The 14,840-nt window shown below is 37.8% G+C and overlaps 2 protein-coding genes across 4 annotated transcripts; both read right to left on the reverse strand.

Moving 5' to 3' along the window:
• Positions 1 to 8,285: 8,285 nt before the first annotated feature.
• Positions 8,286 to 10,038, reverse strand: LOC130734013 (UDP-glycosyltransferase 71K1-like). The gene has a single exon (XM_057586300.1). The coding sequence runs from the start codon at positions 9,911 to 9,913 to the stop codon at positions 8,510 to 8,512; it is 1,404 nt and encodes a 467-aa protein (XP_057442283.1). The 5' UTR covers positions 9,914 to 10,038; the 3' UTR covers positions 8,286 to 8,509.
• A 697-nt stretch (positions 10,039 to 10,735) lies between these two features.
• LOC130734014 (probable NAD(P)H dehydrogenase (quinone) FQR1-like 3) lies at positions 10,736 to 13,702 on the reverse strand. Of its 3 annotated transcripts, none has more exons than XM_057586301.1 (5): positions 13,551 to 13,702; positions 12,790 to 12,891; positions 12,177 to 12,270; positions 11,805 to 12,070; positions 10,736 to 11,239 (listed from the first exon to the last, which is right to left on the reverse strand). In XM_057586301.1, the coding sequence occupies exons 2-5, from the start codon at positions 12,816 to 12,818 to the stop codon at positions 11,014 to 11,016; spliced, it is 615 nt and encodes a 204-aa protein (XP_057442284.1). In that variant the 5' UTR covers positions 12,819 to 12,891; positions 13,551 to 13,702; the 3' UTR covers positions 10,736 to 11,013. The 3 variants fall into 3 exon arrangements, with proteins under 3 accessions (XP_057442284.1, XP_057442286.1, XP_057442285.1); XM_057586303.1 differs by lacking the exon at positions 13,551 to 13,702 and adding an exon at positions 13,511 to 13,529; XM_057586302.1 differs by lacking the exon at positions 13,551 to 13,702 and adding an exon at positions 13,347 to 13,493.
• Between the last annotated feature and the right edge of the window lie 1,138 nt (positions 13,703 to 14,840).

Raw genomic sequence — 14,840 nt, forward strand, 5'->3', positions numbered from 1 at the left:
ATGATGAACTGGTAAAGCAAACGAACAAAAACAAGAAATTGAGAGAAACGTAAGTGATGAGAATCAGAAATTGTTAGAGCAAGATTGGCAACTTGTGGTGAGAATGTGATGAAGTCATTGGTGATGATTATATAGCAGTTGAGTGAGAAGGAAGCAATGATGTCCCAACGGCAGTTAATGGTAGTTACGAGGAAACTAGCCGTTAGACATAAAAGGGGCTTTAATTGCTATGCTTCTTCGAAGAGGCAAATCCCAAGATTTCCTCTTAATTTGTCAAATGTAGCAGCATCTAAGGGTTTGGTAAAGATGTCAGCCAATTGTCTCTCTGTGGGGACATGTTCCAAAGTAACAATTTTATCCTCCACTAATTCCCTGATGAAGTGATGTCTGATATCTATGTGTTTGGTTCTGCTATGTTGTATAGGGTTCTTGGCAATATTGATAGCACTCAAATTGTCACAGTACAATGTCATGACATCTTGCTCAACTTCGTATTCCTTGAGCATCTGCTTCATCCAAATAAGCTGAGTACAACTGCTTCCAGCAGCTATATATTCAGCTTCAGCTGTGGATAAAGACACGCAGTTTTGCTTCTTGCTAAACCAAGAAATTAAGTTGTTTCCAAAGAAGAAACACCCTCCAGATGTACTCTTTCTATCATCAGCACTCCCTGCCCAATCTGCATCACAATACCCTACAAGGGAAGAATTAGTATCATTTGTATAAAGAATCCCATAGTCACAAGTACCATTTATGTACTTAATGATTCTTTTCACTTGTAAGAGATGACTGGTCTTTGGAGCAGCTTGATATCTTGCACAAGCACCAACAGCAAAGGTAATGTCAGGTCTGCTAGCAGTGAGGTACAACAAGCTTCCAATCATGCTTCTATATAAGCTTTGATCAACATCCTCTCCCTGATTGTCTTTAGACAGCTTGATATGTGTAGCAGCAGGAGTCCTTTTATGTCCAGATTTTTCAAGTCCAAATTTCTTGACGATGCCCCTAGCATACTTACTCTGGGAAATAAACATTGAGTCTTCCATTTGTTTGATCTGAAGTCCCAGAAAGTAGTTCAATTCACCAACTAAGCTCATCTCAAACTCTGACTTCATTTGTTGGACAAAATGTTCCACCATCGAGTTCGACATCCCACCAAACACAATATCATCAACATATATCTGTGCAATCATGAGTTTTCCTCTTTCATTTTTCACAAATAATGTCTTGTCTATTCCTCCCTTGCAATAACCATTGCTCACCAGAAACTCTGTAAGGCGTTCATACCAAGCTCTAGGGGCCTGTTTTAATCCATACAGGGCTTTCTTGAGTTTGTAGACATGTTCAGGATGATGTGGATCTGTGAATCCCTTTGGTTGTTCAACATAAACTTCCTCATTCAGATAACCATTTAGAAAGGCACTTTTAACATCCATTTGGAATAATCTGAACTTCAAAAGACAAGCAACACCAAGCAAAAGTCTTATGGATTCCAACCTAGCCACTGGAGCAAAGGTTTCATCAAAGTCTACTCCATCAATCTGAGTATATCCTTGAGCCACCAGTCTTGCTTTGTTTCTAGTTACTACACCATTCTCATCTGACTTGTTCTTGAAAATCCACTTGGTTCCTATGATGTTTACTCCCTCAGGCCTAGGAATGAGATCCCATACTTCATTTCTTCTGAATTGATCAAGTTCTTCTTGCATAGCATTTATCCAGTATTCATCTGTCAGAGCCTCCTTGACATTTTTGGGTTCTACCTTGGATATAAAACATTCATGAGCAATGTAGCTTCTAGCCCTGGTAGTAACTCCTTCTTTGAGGTCACCAATAATATTCTCTTGAGGATGATTCTTTTGAATTCTGATCGATGGAGCTTTATTTGCAGGGGTCATCTGGTGATCTTGCTCATCAGAACTGGTTTCTGATTCAATGTCGAGGTCAATAGTTGGGACATCGGCTGTGACATGTGGACCATCATCATCTTCAGTTGCACCAGTGTCTTCTCTTTCATTTGGTTGATCATCAATAGAGACATTTACAGATTCCATCATTACCTTTGTTCGGGAATTGTACACTCTGTAAGCTTTGCTGTTTGTAGAGTATCCCATGAAAATTCCTTCATCACTCTTAGGATCTAGCTTTCTTCTTTGTTCACGATCAGCCAGAATATAACATTTACTCCCAAAGATATGAAAGTGTTTCACAGTTGGCTTCCTTCCTTTCCAGAGTTCATATAGAGTGACTGTGGTTCCAGCTCTAATGGTTACTCTATTGTGAATGTAACAGGCTGTGTTCATGGCTTCTGCCCAGAACTTGTTGGAAATCTTCCTTGCATGAAGCATAACCCTGGTGGATTCTTGAAGAGTCCTGTTTTTCCTTTCAACAATTCCATTCTGCTGAGGTGTAATTGGAGCTGAGAATTCATGGCTTATTCCTTCTGAATCACAGAAGTCATAGAATTTGGAGTTCTCAAACTCTCGTCCATGATCACTTCTGATTCTTACTATAGAGCAATTCTTCTCAGTTTGAAGTTTCAGACATAGCCTTCTGAATATGTCAAAGGTTTCTGATTTTTCCTTCATGAAGTCAATCCATGTGAACCTGGAATAATCATCAACACAGACATATACATATTTCTTACCTCCTAGACTTTCTACCTGCATGGGTCCCATCAAGTCCATGTGAAGAAGTTCAAGGACTTTTGTTGTAGTTGGATGCTGAAGCTTTGCATGAGATGTTTTGGTCAGCTTTCCAATCTTGCATTCTCCACATATCTTTTCTTCATCTATTTTCAGTTTTGGTAGCCCTCGTACAGCATCTTTAGAGATAACTTTCTGCATACTCTTGAGATTGATGTGACCTAAACGTTGGTGCCATAGATTCAACTCATCCACTTTTGATATCAAACATCTAGACACTTGGGCTTTCTTTTGTGAAATCCACATGTAGCAATTGTCTTTGGACCTGACACCTCTCATCACAATCTCTTGATCACTAGTGGTAACCATGCATTCAGTCTTGCTAAACTTCACATCCAGATCTTGATCACACAACTGACTTATACTGATTAGATTTGCTGTCAACCCCTTGACAAGAAGAACGGGTTTCAGACTAGGAGATCCAGTGTTTACCAACTTCCCAATGCCTTTGATTTTTCCTTTAGCCCCATCTCCAAAGGTGACTGATTTACTGGAGTATTCCTTGAGATTTTCTAGATACTCCTTATTCCCAGTCATGTGTTTTGAGCAGCCACTATCAAAATACCAGTCTTCACTTGATGAGACTCTAAAAGATGTGTGTGCTATAAGACATGAAACTTCTCCTTTGGGTACCCAAGCTCTCTTAGATGTCTTGAGAACCTTCTGGATCTGAGGATATCTGTATAGCTTGAAGCAGTAGGGCTTAATGTGACCAAACCTACCACAATAATGACATCTCCATGGAATTTGAGCAGTAGCCTTCTGAGTAGTAGGATGTGGAGGCATATGTTGTGACATCGGGCTTGACATCTGATAGTTCTCTGGGTTTTTAAACTCAGAGTTTTCTTTAGCTCTTACAAACTTCCTTGATGCTTTCTGATTTCCTCTACTCCCAGACTGATAACTGAAACCAATGCCTTTAACACTCTTTCCTTGCTTGCTTGTTTCTTCCAGAATCTCTTCAAGCATATTAGATCCACTATTCAGCATACGCACTGACTTGTAGGTATTTTCCAGTTTGGCTGTCAATGTAGCTACTTTCTCTTGAAGATCAGCTATGGTTAACAGAAGCTTGGCTTTTTCAACAGTTTCAACATCCTTTAATTTTGAGTTCCATTTATCCAAATCATCTTGCAGTTTATCAATGGTCTCCCTTAGGTTTTCATTTTCAGTCTTAACTTGTTTCATCTCATCTTCTTGCTCCTTCAGATGTTTGCAAGTTTCCTTCCATTTAACATGTAAGAGTTTGTAAGTCTCTTCCAAATCCTCAAATGTCATTTCATCACCACTGGAATCTGAGTCATTGACAGCCCCTGAGAAAGCATTAACCTTGTTGATAGATAATTCTTCCTCATCCTCAGTATCTTCATCTGACCATGTCACTACCATGCCTTTCTTCTGTTTCTTCAAGTAGGTTGCACACTCAGATCTAATGTGACCATAACCCTCACATTCATGACACTGAACACCCTTGTCTTGGCCTGATTTGTCCTCTTCTTTGACCTTTCGCTGGGAATTGTAGGTTTTATAGTTGTCTGACTTAATGTCCTGGACATTTGGCCTAGTCCTTCTGTCTATCTTCCTTAGAGCTCTGTTGAATTTTCTAGCAAGAAGGGCCAGAGCTTCAGATAGATTCTCACTTTCACTATCAGCATCATCTCCTTCAGTGGTGTTGGATACAAAAGCAATGCTTTTGGTCTTCTTTTCAGGTTTTTCACCCAACTTTAACTCATAAGTCTGCAGAGAACCAATCAGCTCATCCACTTTCAAACTGCTGATATCTTGAGCTTCTTCAATAGCAGTGACCTTCATTGCAAACTTGCTGGTTACAGACCTCAAGATTTTCCTCACAAGCTTTTCATCTGACATAGGTTCTCCTAGAGCAAATGAAGCATTTGACAGATCACGCACACGCATGTGATATTCAGAAATAGTCTCATCTTCTGTCATTGTCAAGTTCTCAAAACGAGTAGTAAGCATCTGGAGTCTAGACATCCTCACCCTGGTTGTACCTTCATGTGCTGTTTTCAAAATCTCCCAAGCATCTTTGGCAACAGTGCAAGTATTAATCAATCTAAACATGTTTTTGTCCACAGCATTGAAGATAGCATTCATTGCTTTTGAGTTTGCCAGAGAAGCTTCTTCTTCAGCACTTGTCCATTCATCCTCAGGTTTTTCTTCAGGAGTAGATGTACTTCCTTCTGCTTGAGCTTTGACAGGATGCTTCCAGCCTTTGACAACAGCCTTCCAAGTTTTGATATCAATAGACTTGAGAAAAGCTATCATTCGAACCTTCCAGTAATCATAATTGGAGCCATCCAGGATTGGTGGCCTGTTGATCGATCCTCCCTCCTTATTGTCCATGAGATCAAGAAACTATCTCCCTGGAGCTCACCCACACAGAACAGGGGTGCCTGCTCTGATGCCAATTGAAATTCTAGATCCCTTAGAACAAATGTCCTGCACGATGCTGGGACAATCGATTAGAACATCATACAACTGAAAGACCTGAACACGAAACAACAAACAACTAAAAGGAAACAAGACACAGGAAGTTGTTAACCCAGTTCGGTGAAACTACACCTACGTCTGGTTAGCTTTCGCCCAATGAAAAGGAATTCCACTATCTCAAGAACTAGGTATTACAGACCCACATGAACACATCAAGTTCATTGTTCTTAACCTATTCTACCCAGTGGTATTCTACTTAGAACCACAGCCTAAGTATGAGAGCCCCTCTCACTTTTCCTCAATCACTGCCACAGTGATTGGTGAACAACAATAACACAGAGTTTGTTTGACACTCAAACACAACACAGAACTCAGTCTCACTTTATAGAATCAGTGAGCAAGACGAGTTCACAACTAACAAAGACAAAGAACAACTTACACTCTTAAGAACACTTGATCTTCAAGGTAATTCTCTCGATCACCTCAAGCTTCAGGTCTTTGTCAATATATATACTTCAGCTGAGGCGGCTAGGGTTTATTTGGGCTGAAGAACACTTTGATCCAACTCATATCAGCAGAGAATCTTTCAAGATCTGATATGAGTGATCAACAAGTAAAAATAGAAACAAATCTTTTTAATCACAGATTTGCTTCAACAATTACAACCCGCAACTGGCTCCCAACACACAGTTACTTGACCTTCAAGTAAGCACAGATCATACCATAAAGCATAACCACAAGGGACCCACTTGCATGCCAGCAGGGGCGGATGTCCTGGCCTTCATCAAGGCAGATGTCACAACATCGGCTAGGACATCAGGTTGTTTTTTTTACAAAATTGATGACAACAAAGGAACAACACTCTGCCTTGGCCAATTCCTGAACATTTTTCAATTTCAATTATGCTTCAGTTTCCTGCAAATATGAAAGATGAACTTAACCTTAACAACAAATATATAATATAAACTAAGAGAAGTAACAGTAGCCATACAGAGAAAGGGAAAAAACGCTAGTAAATCACTCAATTGCAGAAGTGCAGAATTATAACAGTGGAAAAAGAAACTTGGAGTTTGTTTTCTGATATTCTTGGACAAAAACTTAGCCTAATCTCACCTAGCTTAGATCCAAAATATTGTTAAGAAGGCGGAGCAGGGCAGTTGAGCATTTACTTATTTGGGTAATAGTTGAATATTGTTCATTTTTTAGACAATCATCAGATATAAGGATGTCAAGCAACCCAATTACTGCTGCCATAGGTGTCCTCAGTTCATCACTGTAAGTAACACAAGAAAAAGAAAACCATGAAGCACATTTGTTAACGCTCAGATGAAATATCATATTAAATGGAAAGATAGAGTAGTTTATGTCCAGCTTTATGAACAGGCTCTAGTTTATAGCCAATTAGTCAAGATGTTTCAAACTCAACCAGTTTTTTTGAAATCATAAAATATGTAAATTTAGTTTCTCAGATTCCTTCAAGGCTCAAGCCATTGATCAGCTGATGGATAAATTTTTCTTTGTTCTCTATATTACATGTTAGATCATAAATTGGATAAAGCAATGGTTCAAGGAAAATCTAGTGGTAGCGATTCACCTTTTACTACCTATTCATAATACATATTAGAATCACAGATCCCTTAGGCAATGCACCAATCATAGTTTTAGGTAATATCTATACTCCATAGTGAAAAGTGAGCTTTTGTAATCAAAATTGAAATTATAATTTGCTTGACCAACTTTAGTTCTAAAAAAATCTCTCGTTACCTTTGGTGGAGGAGGAGAGGGAGGACATACTGTTGAAGCTGATATTTTCTTCTCGACAGACTGGTGCCAACATTCCATCATCTACATTCGATCACAAAGTTTGTGTTAATGACTATGCTCCTTGGTAATATGTACAGAAAGCATACAAACTGAACAAATAAAAACATACATATCACCATTTGACATATCAAAATCCAATTCCAAAATCAAAAATCCGAAGAAAGAATTCAAAAGAAAAATAAATACCTGCCCAATGGTTCGGGAACCCCTAAATCCTGTCTGCTTCCCTTTTATCTTTAGACCATACACCCATTGCATTGCATTGTTCCTGCACCAGATAAAAAAATTGTTTGTTTCACACTTATCCCAATTGACAATGCAACTAAGATTTGAAATTTTGTACTAACAACGCATGGGGGAAGAAAATTGACCATTGATAATCACCAAATTTGGAACTGATGGGGTGGTGGAAATAATGGCATCGCATTGATGAATCTGGAGCTCGCATCTGCAGGTGAAGGGTCTCGTTGGTCTCTTCGACCTCTCAACCTCATCGAGAACAAACCATATGTAAACATGTAAAGAGAATGAATTTGAACCTGGCAACCAATGGTTCAATTTATAAGCACAAAAAAGCTACAGATATAAAGATAGTGAATCCAGCAATATTGGCAGTGCATCAAATCAACCAACCTGTAAAGAAGAATTAAGAGCTGGCTTTCTGATCTAGGGTGGGTGTAGATCATAGATCATAGATGGAGAGTTACATCGAAGCTTGAACCGTGCAAAGGAAATATGTAAACTTTCGATGTTATAGCTTCCAGATTTATGCAAAAATCCAGCAAAGGGATACAAGAAGGACGACCTAGAGAAGAGTAGAGTACATGGGGCGTATGCAATAGCTAGGGTAGCAGAACTACGATTTGCAAGTGCAAAAGGGGGATGAGGTGAGATGATGTAGATGATGTTCAGAGAGGGGTTCTGGCCGGCTACAACGTAGACGATGGTGATACAGGAAGGGATAGTACAGAGGTAGGTAGCAGAAGTCTATTCACAAGAGCAAAAAGGGAAGAAAGGTGATAGGGTTCATATCTGCTAACCCTATCAAAACCAATGCAGCCCAAATTTGAAGTAGGCCCAAATATCTGGCAAGTGCAACCAAAAAAAAAAAGATGCGCATGAACAGTGAAATGGGATTCTAAAATTTAAGTTAGTAGATCTAGTGCTCCAGTTCCACATAAGCTATGTAAGTGTAAAGACATAGATCTCAGTGAAACATCAAATTAGATTGTGTGACACAGAAGAATGGATTGGAGTTTGGCAATAGAAGAGGATAACATGGTTCACAAGAAGGTGCAAGATACATGGGAGAAGCAGAACAGAGAATATCCACAGTAAATTTTACATACACAAACCACAACTTTTTCAAATTTGAGCTTGCTTTTGGAATTAATTGCTTGCATATGCTATAGTTAATTAAATACAGACATGAGATGACAACTTAATTCTTTTTTTTTTTTGAAGGAGACATCTTTATTCATTGATTCTAAGAAAGTGGCAACTCCATCTATGAAGCAAAACATCATTTGCTAGCTGCTAATCATGTCATCAATAAGTCTCCTAACAGAAATGAATGAAGATCCACCACTAAGGACAGCTTTCCTAGCCATCTCCTTCATCTCTTGCACCTTCTTGTACACCATACTATCTCTTTCCATGAAGTGTTTCAGCCCTTTTTCTATTTCCTCTGCCATCACAAGAGCACTACCTTCTCTGTAATCCACTCTAAGCTCCACAGCTAATCCCCATTCCCTAACCATCCTAAAAGCATTAAGCTGTTGTTCTGCATAGATAGGCCATGTCAATATTGGTACCCCAAACCACAAGCTTTCCAAGATGGAATTCCAACCACAATGAGAGACAAACCCACCAATGGCTCTGTGGGCCAAAACATCTACCTGGGGTGCCCATGATCCACATAGCATTCCCCTACCTTCCAGTTCCATCCATTCTAAGAACCCTTCTGGTAAAGTCTTCTCTTCATTGTCATTGGTTGGTGGAGAACGCAAAGCCCACAAGAACCTAACCCCACTATGTTGAAGTCCTAGTGCTATTTCTCTTGTTTGAGATGGATCAAAGCTTCCCCTGCTCCCAAAACAGAGAAAAACAACAGAGGAATCTGGCTGCTCATCTAGCCATTTCATTATAAGGTCATGCTGAGCTTGTTCTAAATTTGGGTTTGGATGACACTTGTGATTGATCAAAGGACCAACAGCATAGATTGGAGGGGTTTGTGCATCAGTTAATGCATCTATAGCATACCGCTCCAACTCTGAAAGAGTGTTGATGATAATTCCTTTGGTTTCTGTGAACTTCTTAGCAAAATTGCAGCAACCAACAACTCCTTCTTCATCTCTTGTATAAAAAGGACCAGGCATAACACTTGAAGGAACAGGACTGGGAAAACCAGGAACACACATCTCAGGATCAGAATATCTCAACAAATCTTCAATTTGAAGTTTCTGTAGGTGTAGAAGGAGGATCAAAAATCCTGCATTTGATGGGTTGAACAAATAAGAAGGGATACCCAGGTCCTTTCCCACATCAACCATGGGAGCACAAAGGAAATCTAGGACAAGCCCAACAACTGTGTTTGAATGAGAGTTAAGATAAGATGATAAAATGTTTTGCAAAGTGGATTTTACATGGGGTTTGATCCCCTCCATGAAGTTCCAGAGGGAGGATGCAGTAGCTGGTTGATTCTGAGGTGGTTTTACTTCAGGGAGATCAATGATTTGAATCTGAGGTTGTGAGGCTAAAACTGATCTGATGTATGAGCCTGAAAAGGGAGTGCCAGGGTGCTTAATGTTGAGGAGTGTGATGGAAAGATGGTTATCAGTGTTGATAAGGAGTTTTGCAAATTCCAAGGCTGAGTTTAAATGGCCAATCCATGGTGAGGGAATAAAGATCAGTGTCTTCTTCATCTCAACCATTCTTCCCTATGGTTTTTATTTTTTGGTGTAGTAGAGACTGGAAACTGGAGTTTGGTGCTCTGTTTCACTGAAGCCTCTTAGATTTGGCACTTAGCGAGTTTGCCTTGTAATCTTCAACTTCAATTGGTGTTTTATAACACAAATCAACAACAATGACAAGGAAATGGACACTAATAAACTAATTCTTAGGATCTGATCCATTGAATACACTAAGCATGCAAGACAATTCAGCTAAAGACAACAAAGTAAAAACAAAAAATAAGTGGGAAAAGAATGTATTTTCCCCTCACACTTACGTATGCAGTTTCCAGCACCATTCCTGCCACACCGTTGTGAACCACAAATATTATAAATATTATATTAATAAAAATAAGTAAAAATTAATATTATATTTTTAAGATAATAAATAACTTGGGTTAATACAAATGTTTAAAGTGATAATAATTTTAATATTAATATTATATAGGTATTAATGTGAAAATAATGTAATGTTAAATATAAAAATAATTATACAAGTATGTCATTTTATGTCATTCTATAATTTCAGCTTGTTTAACAACTAGTTTTACCAAACATTTTTGTTTCAATCACGTAGTTTTTCAGCTTTCAGCTATCAGCTAGCTTATGAGCTTTCAGCTATCACCTAGCTTATAAGCTATCAGCTAGCTTTTCAGCTTTCAGCTAGCTTATCAGCTAAACATGTCAAACATAGCCTAAATAGGCCTTGAATACAAATGTATTGTGTACGACTCCGTGATTATGGTCCCCCAACTTTATTTTTCTCAGTATTGGTCCCTCTAGTTCAGTAATTATACAACCGCATTAGAATAATATGATCACTGCTATCTTTAATATGAATCAAACAAGATGTCTATCATATTCATTGCTCATTGCATATTTGCATTAGAATAATTTGAAGTTTCTGAAAGTGGAAAGAAAAAGGAAAAATATATTCTTGCAGCTGCAGTACTAAGCTAAAGGATAGCATTGAGAAGCCCTTCTGAGCCTATCAGTAAAAGTAATCCTTGAACCAGTACAATCAAGTTCTTAACAGTGCAGCATTTCACAGAATCTTGTTAGGTATCTGTAACTCAGAAAGGTTAGTTTTTCAACTTCCTTGCTATTTCAGCAATGTATTTACCCTGGTAGAAGGCCTGCTGCAATTCTAGCTCTGTAGGTTGCCGAGATCCGTCTCCGGCAAAAGTTCCAGCACCATATGCGGAGCCTCCTTTCACCTCATCCATCTCAAACATGCCAGTTCCAAAGGTATATCCAAGGGGAACAAAAAGCATGCCATGATGAGCTAATTGTGTTATAGTAGTCAATCTGCAAACATGACACAAAGTATATATCTTTGGCTATGCATTCTGTAACAATGTCTACAATAACAATTGTGCATGGAGTGAAAAGCAAATGAGAGTAGCTTCTGCAGGTGATAATCGATTCTAGATGTCGCATGAGCTGATCCAACATGAAGATAAGGAGGAAACTGAAAACTAAAACCAAGCAGCCATAGGCTAATAGAATTAAACCACCAGATGAGAGTTATATAATATTTCATACCGGTTATGAAAGCAATATCTCGCAAAAGCTTGCCTAAGTAAATTTTGTTCCATATGCTTGCATAGTCAGTCTTAAAAGCCCGAATAAAAGAAGACAGTTGTGTTGGACTTTCGGCAGCCAATGTAAAACTGACTAGTATCTAAATAAGAATCAGCAATCCATATAGCCGACTTCACTTATGTGTGATGAACAATAAGAATTGCATGGAGGATGGGTCCAATTTTTATATTTTGATTATTATGACAGAAAAGAGGTTTGTCTCTTTTCATGTTAAATTGAGACGAACCAAAAGAAACTTTATGTGACTAAAATCAAAAGGGATACTCACGCCGAAAGTTCCTGGCCTCCCCCATAAAAACCAGTACTCCAAAAGACTCCAGCTGGTTTGCCTGCGAGTGCTTGGGATGCCCATAACCCAGAAGAGGCATCAAAGAAGGCCTTGAGCTGGCTTGGCATCATGCCGAAACGCGAAGGAAAACCAAATATAATACCATCAGCCTCCGGAAGTTGTTCTGGCCTGATATCTGGTACATCATCTGGTCTAGAAGGGGCCTTCATCTTTTCCAAAATTCGGTCCGAAAGCGTCTCAGGAACCTGTTTTAAGCAAACAAACTAGTACTGAGCTTAAAGTGATCCTAAATGATAAGGTATCCAAATATTTCCTAGACACTTGCACATTCTAACTGAATTGGAAAACTACCTGCCAGAGTGTTGCTTCAACACCTTCAACTGCAGCAGCCCCTCTGTGCACTTCTCTAGCCATAGTATCCACATGTCCATACAAGGAGTAATAGCTGCAGACATTGATGTGATACAAAAAATTCATAATACCATTTAAAGGAATGGTATATGGCCCGAAAAATTTCTCGCACGCTTTGCACAAACAAACAAACAAAAAAAAGATTTGGGTTCCCTACAGTTAGGGAAATCTCGCATTCACGCAATCAACCATTTTTAGCCATCTAATCTTGATCAGATGATTCACAATATAAGTTGTAATAAGTAACTTGGATAACTCGGATTGAACGGTTAAAAATGATTGATGCGGGATTCCCGTGACCCGGTGACCGCAAGGAATCCAAATCCCGGAAAAACTTTCAATCAGCATGCTTGGTAGTTTATAAAAAAATATAAATAATACAAATCATGTTCAGCCATGTGTCTGCTTGCGGTTTCATCCTGGCGTTTTCTGTAAAGCTCAGCAGTTTTGAACCATAAAATGCAAATTTCTTAGTTCATTATTCATTTTGGTTAGTGTTTGGGTTGTAGTATCTGCACCTTGCAAGAAGAGGAGTAGTTGGAAATATACTTACACAATGTAGACCTTGGTGGTAGTAGCCATCTTTAAGGTGTTAGCTCAACTTGAAACACTAATCACAATTGCGTCTGTACTTGTGATAATACCAGAACTAGCCCTGGAAGACCAGAAGATAAAGCAATTAGGATTGGAAGAGGAACAGGAAAATTGGAAAATTTTGAAATCAAAACCTATAAAGACAAAGTGATCAGCAGTTAACAGTAGTAATCGCAGAACACATGCATTATGCAATGTTAATTCTAAAAAAGAACATGATATGGATGAACTTGGCTGATGAAAAATCATCAATCAATTTTGTAAATTAAATCAAAATTTATGTAATAATGAACTAACTCATGAAATACCAGAGCATATCCCCTGAAAATTCATCAATGAATTTTGTAAATTAAATCAAACTTTATGCAATATTGAACTGATTCAGAAAATACCAGGGAATATCCCCTGAAAATTCATCATTAAATTTTGTAAATTAAATCAAAATTTGTAATAATGAACATTCCAAGTATGGCCAGAGGACACCAAATTAAAGACTATTCTAGCATCAGTGATCACCACTGGAAAATGTGATCAAGCTACCACCATAAAAGATGAATGAAAGAATGAGATAAACAGCAGGAAACTACAGTAGTGAGTTTCAGAGTGATGATTTTGAGAAAATAATCACAACACAAAACCATGCAATCGAATTCATCCTAGAAAGAAATTATGCAAATTACATAGTACGAATAAAAGGGCATCATTTGAAAGATGAGAGACCTTGGAAATCTGATTGATGACTGTAACCCACCAGAGAGTGGAGAAGCAGAAATAGAAAACCATGGTTGGTGTTGAATTGGATAAACTGATAAAGTACTAAAATTAGTACGTGGCATTAATGTTGACTTGCCGTGTCGGAAACTACTTTGTTCCATGTGGATTTTTGTTGTGGGAGTAAACAACAGAGGATAGAATTCATTTTTAAACGAATTTAATTATTATGCAATAACAACAGTGTGAAAAAATGAGCAGTTAAAGAAATAATTTTATTTTTTCTAGCACTTAAAGGTGCTAAAGCTATAATAAAGACGCAAGCTATATAATAAAGAAAAATTGTGCAGTGCTTAGGTATAAACAAATCTAGACAAAGAGATAGTCGAAGTATATCCCTAACAATACCAAGCATTAACAATATCGTGATTTTGCTAACCCATGATAACCAAGATAATGCAGTTTTAAATCAACGGAAAAAATAGTTGCAAGACCCTGAAAATTCCATGCTCTATGAATCCAGATATCCTTCACCTACACATCGATATCCTCAATGTGCTCAAAATCCACTTTATTACAAACCAAACCAAGACCGGACCAATCTGAATACCACAGGGAAGAGTTACGTTGTCATTTCTTGGCCGCCACTTGAACTCATGTTTTAGCGTATTCCAAGCTTTAACAATACTCTTCCAAGTATACAAACTATTTTGACCCACAACAAAAAGATCAGGACTCTAAACTTACATAATTAGCGCTCAAAATATTAGTTCAAAAACTATTATCCTTTGTAATTAACTTCCAATTTAACTTGTCTGAGGAGAGAAATATTTTGCAGCCTAGAATTCTTAATGTCAAGACCTCCTGAAACCCTAGGAGAAGTAAAGACCAATTAACCAAATGTAAACCACGAGAGACTTCATCCTTACACCACACCAAGGTTCTAGTAGTGCAAGCAATTACATCACAAATAATATGGGCAAGCCAGAAAATATGCATTGGATAAACTGAAATTAAAGTGAGCAACAATTTCGCTTGCAACAACTAATTCACATTATTTTAGTACATATATAATAATAATAATAAAATTAATTAATTATTCACTAACAGTAATATTATTTTTTTTGAAATTTAACCGTAATATATACTACCACTCATTTATAAATATGAACTTAAGAAAAGCAAATATAGAATAATTTATATCTATGATGAGCTTTTATTTACTTATATAATTTTTATAATTTAAATATAGGATAATTTGTTAAAAAAATAAACAATTTTAAAAAAAAATTGAAATTT

The sequence above is a fragment of the Lotus japonicus genome, chromosome 1 (assembly GCF_012489685.1).
Source record: "Lotus japonicus ecotype B-129 chromosome 1, LjGifu_v1.2".
In the NCBI taxonomy this organism is placed as follows: domain Eukaryota; kingdom Viridiplantae; phylum Streptophyta; class Magnoliopsida; order Fabales; family Fabaceae; genus Lotus; species Lotus japonicus.

Bases quoted from the DNA above. Each gene is read 5' to 3' on its own strand.
- LOC130734013 (XM_057586300.1), bottom strand. From the start codon at position 9,913: ATGGTTGAGATGAAGAAGACACTGATCTTTATTCCCTCACCATGGATT.
- LOC130734014 (XM_057586301.1), bottom strand. From the start codon at position 12,818: ATGGCTACTACCACCAAGGTCTACATTGT. The intron at 12,271-12,789 runs GTAAGTATATTT...CAATGTCTGCAG, and splicing joins ACCACCAAGGTCTACATTGT to CTATTACTCCTTGTATGGAC. The intron at 11,240-11,804 runs GTGAGTATCCCT...TCATGTTTGCAG, and splicing joins GGAGGCCAGGAACTTTCGGC to ATTGACTACTATAACACAAT.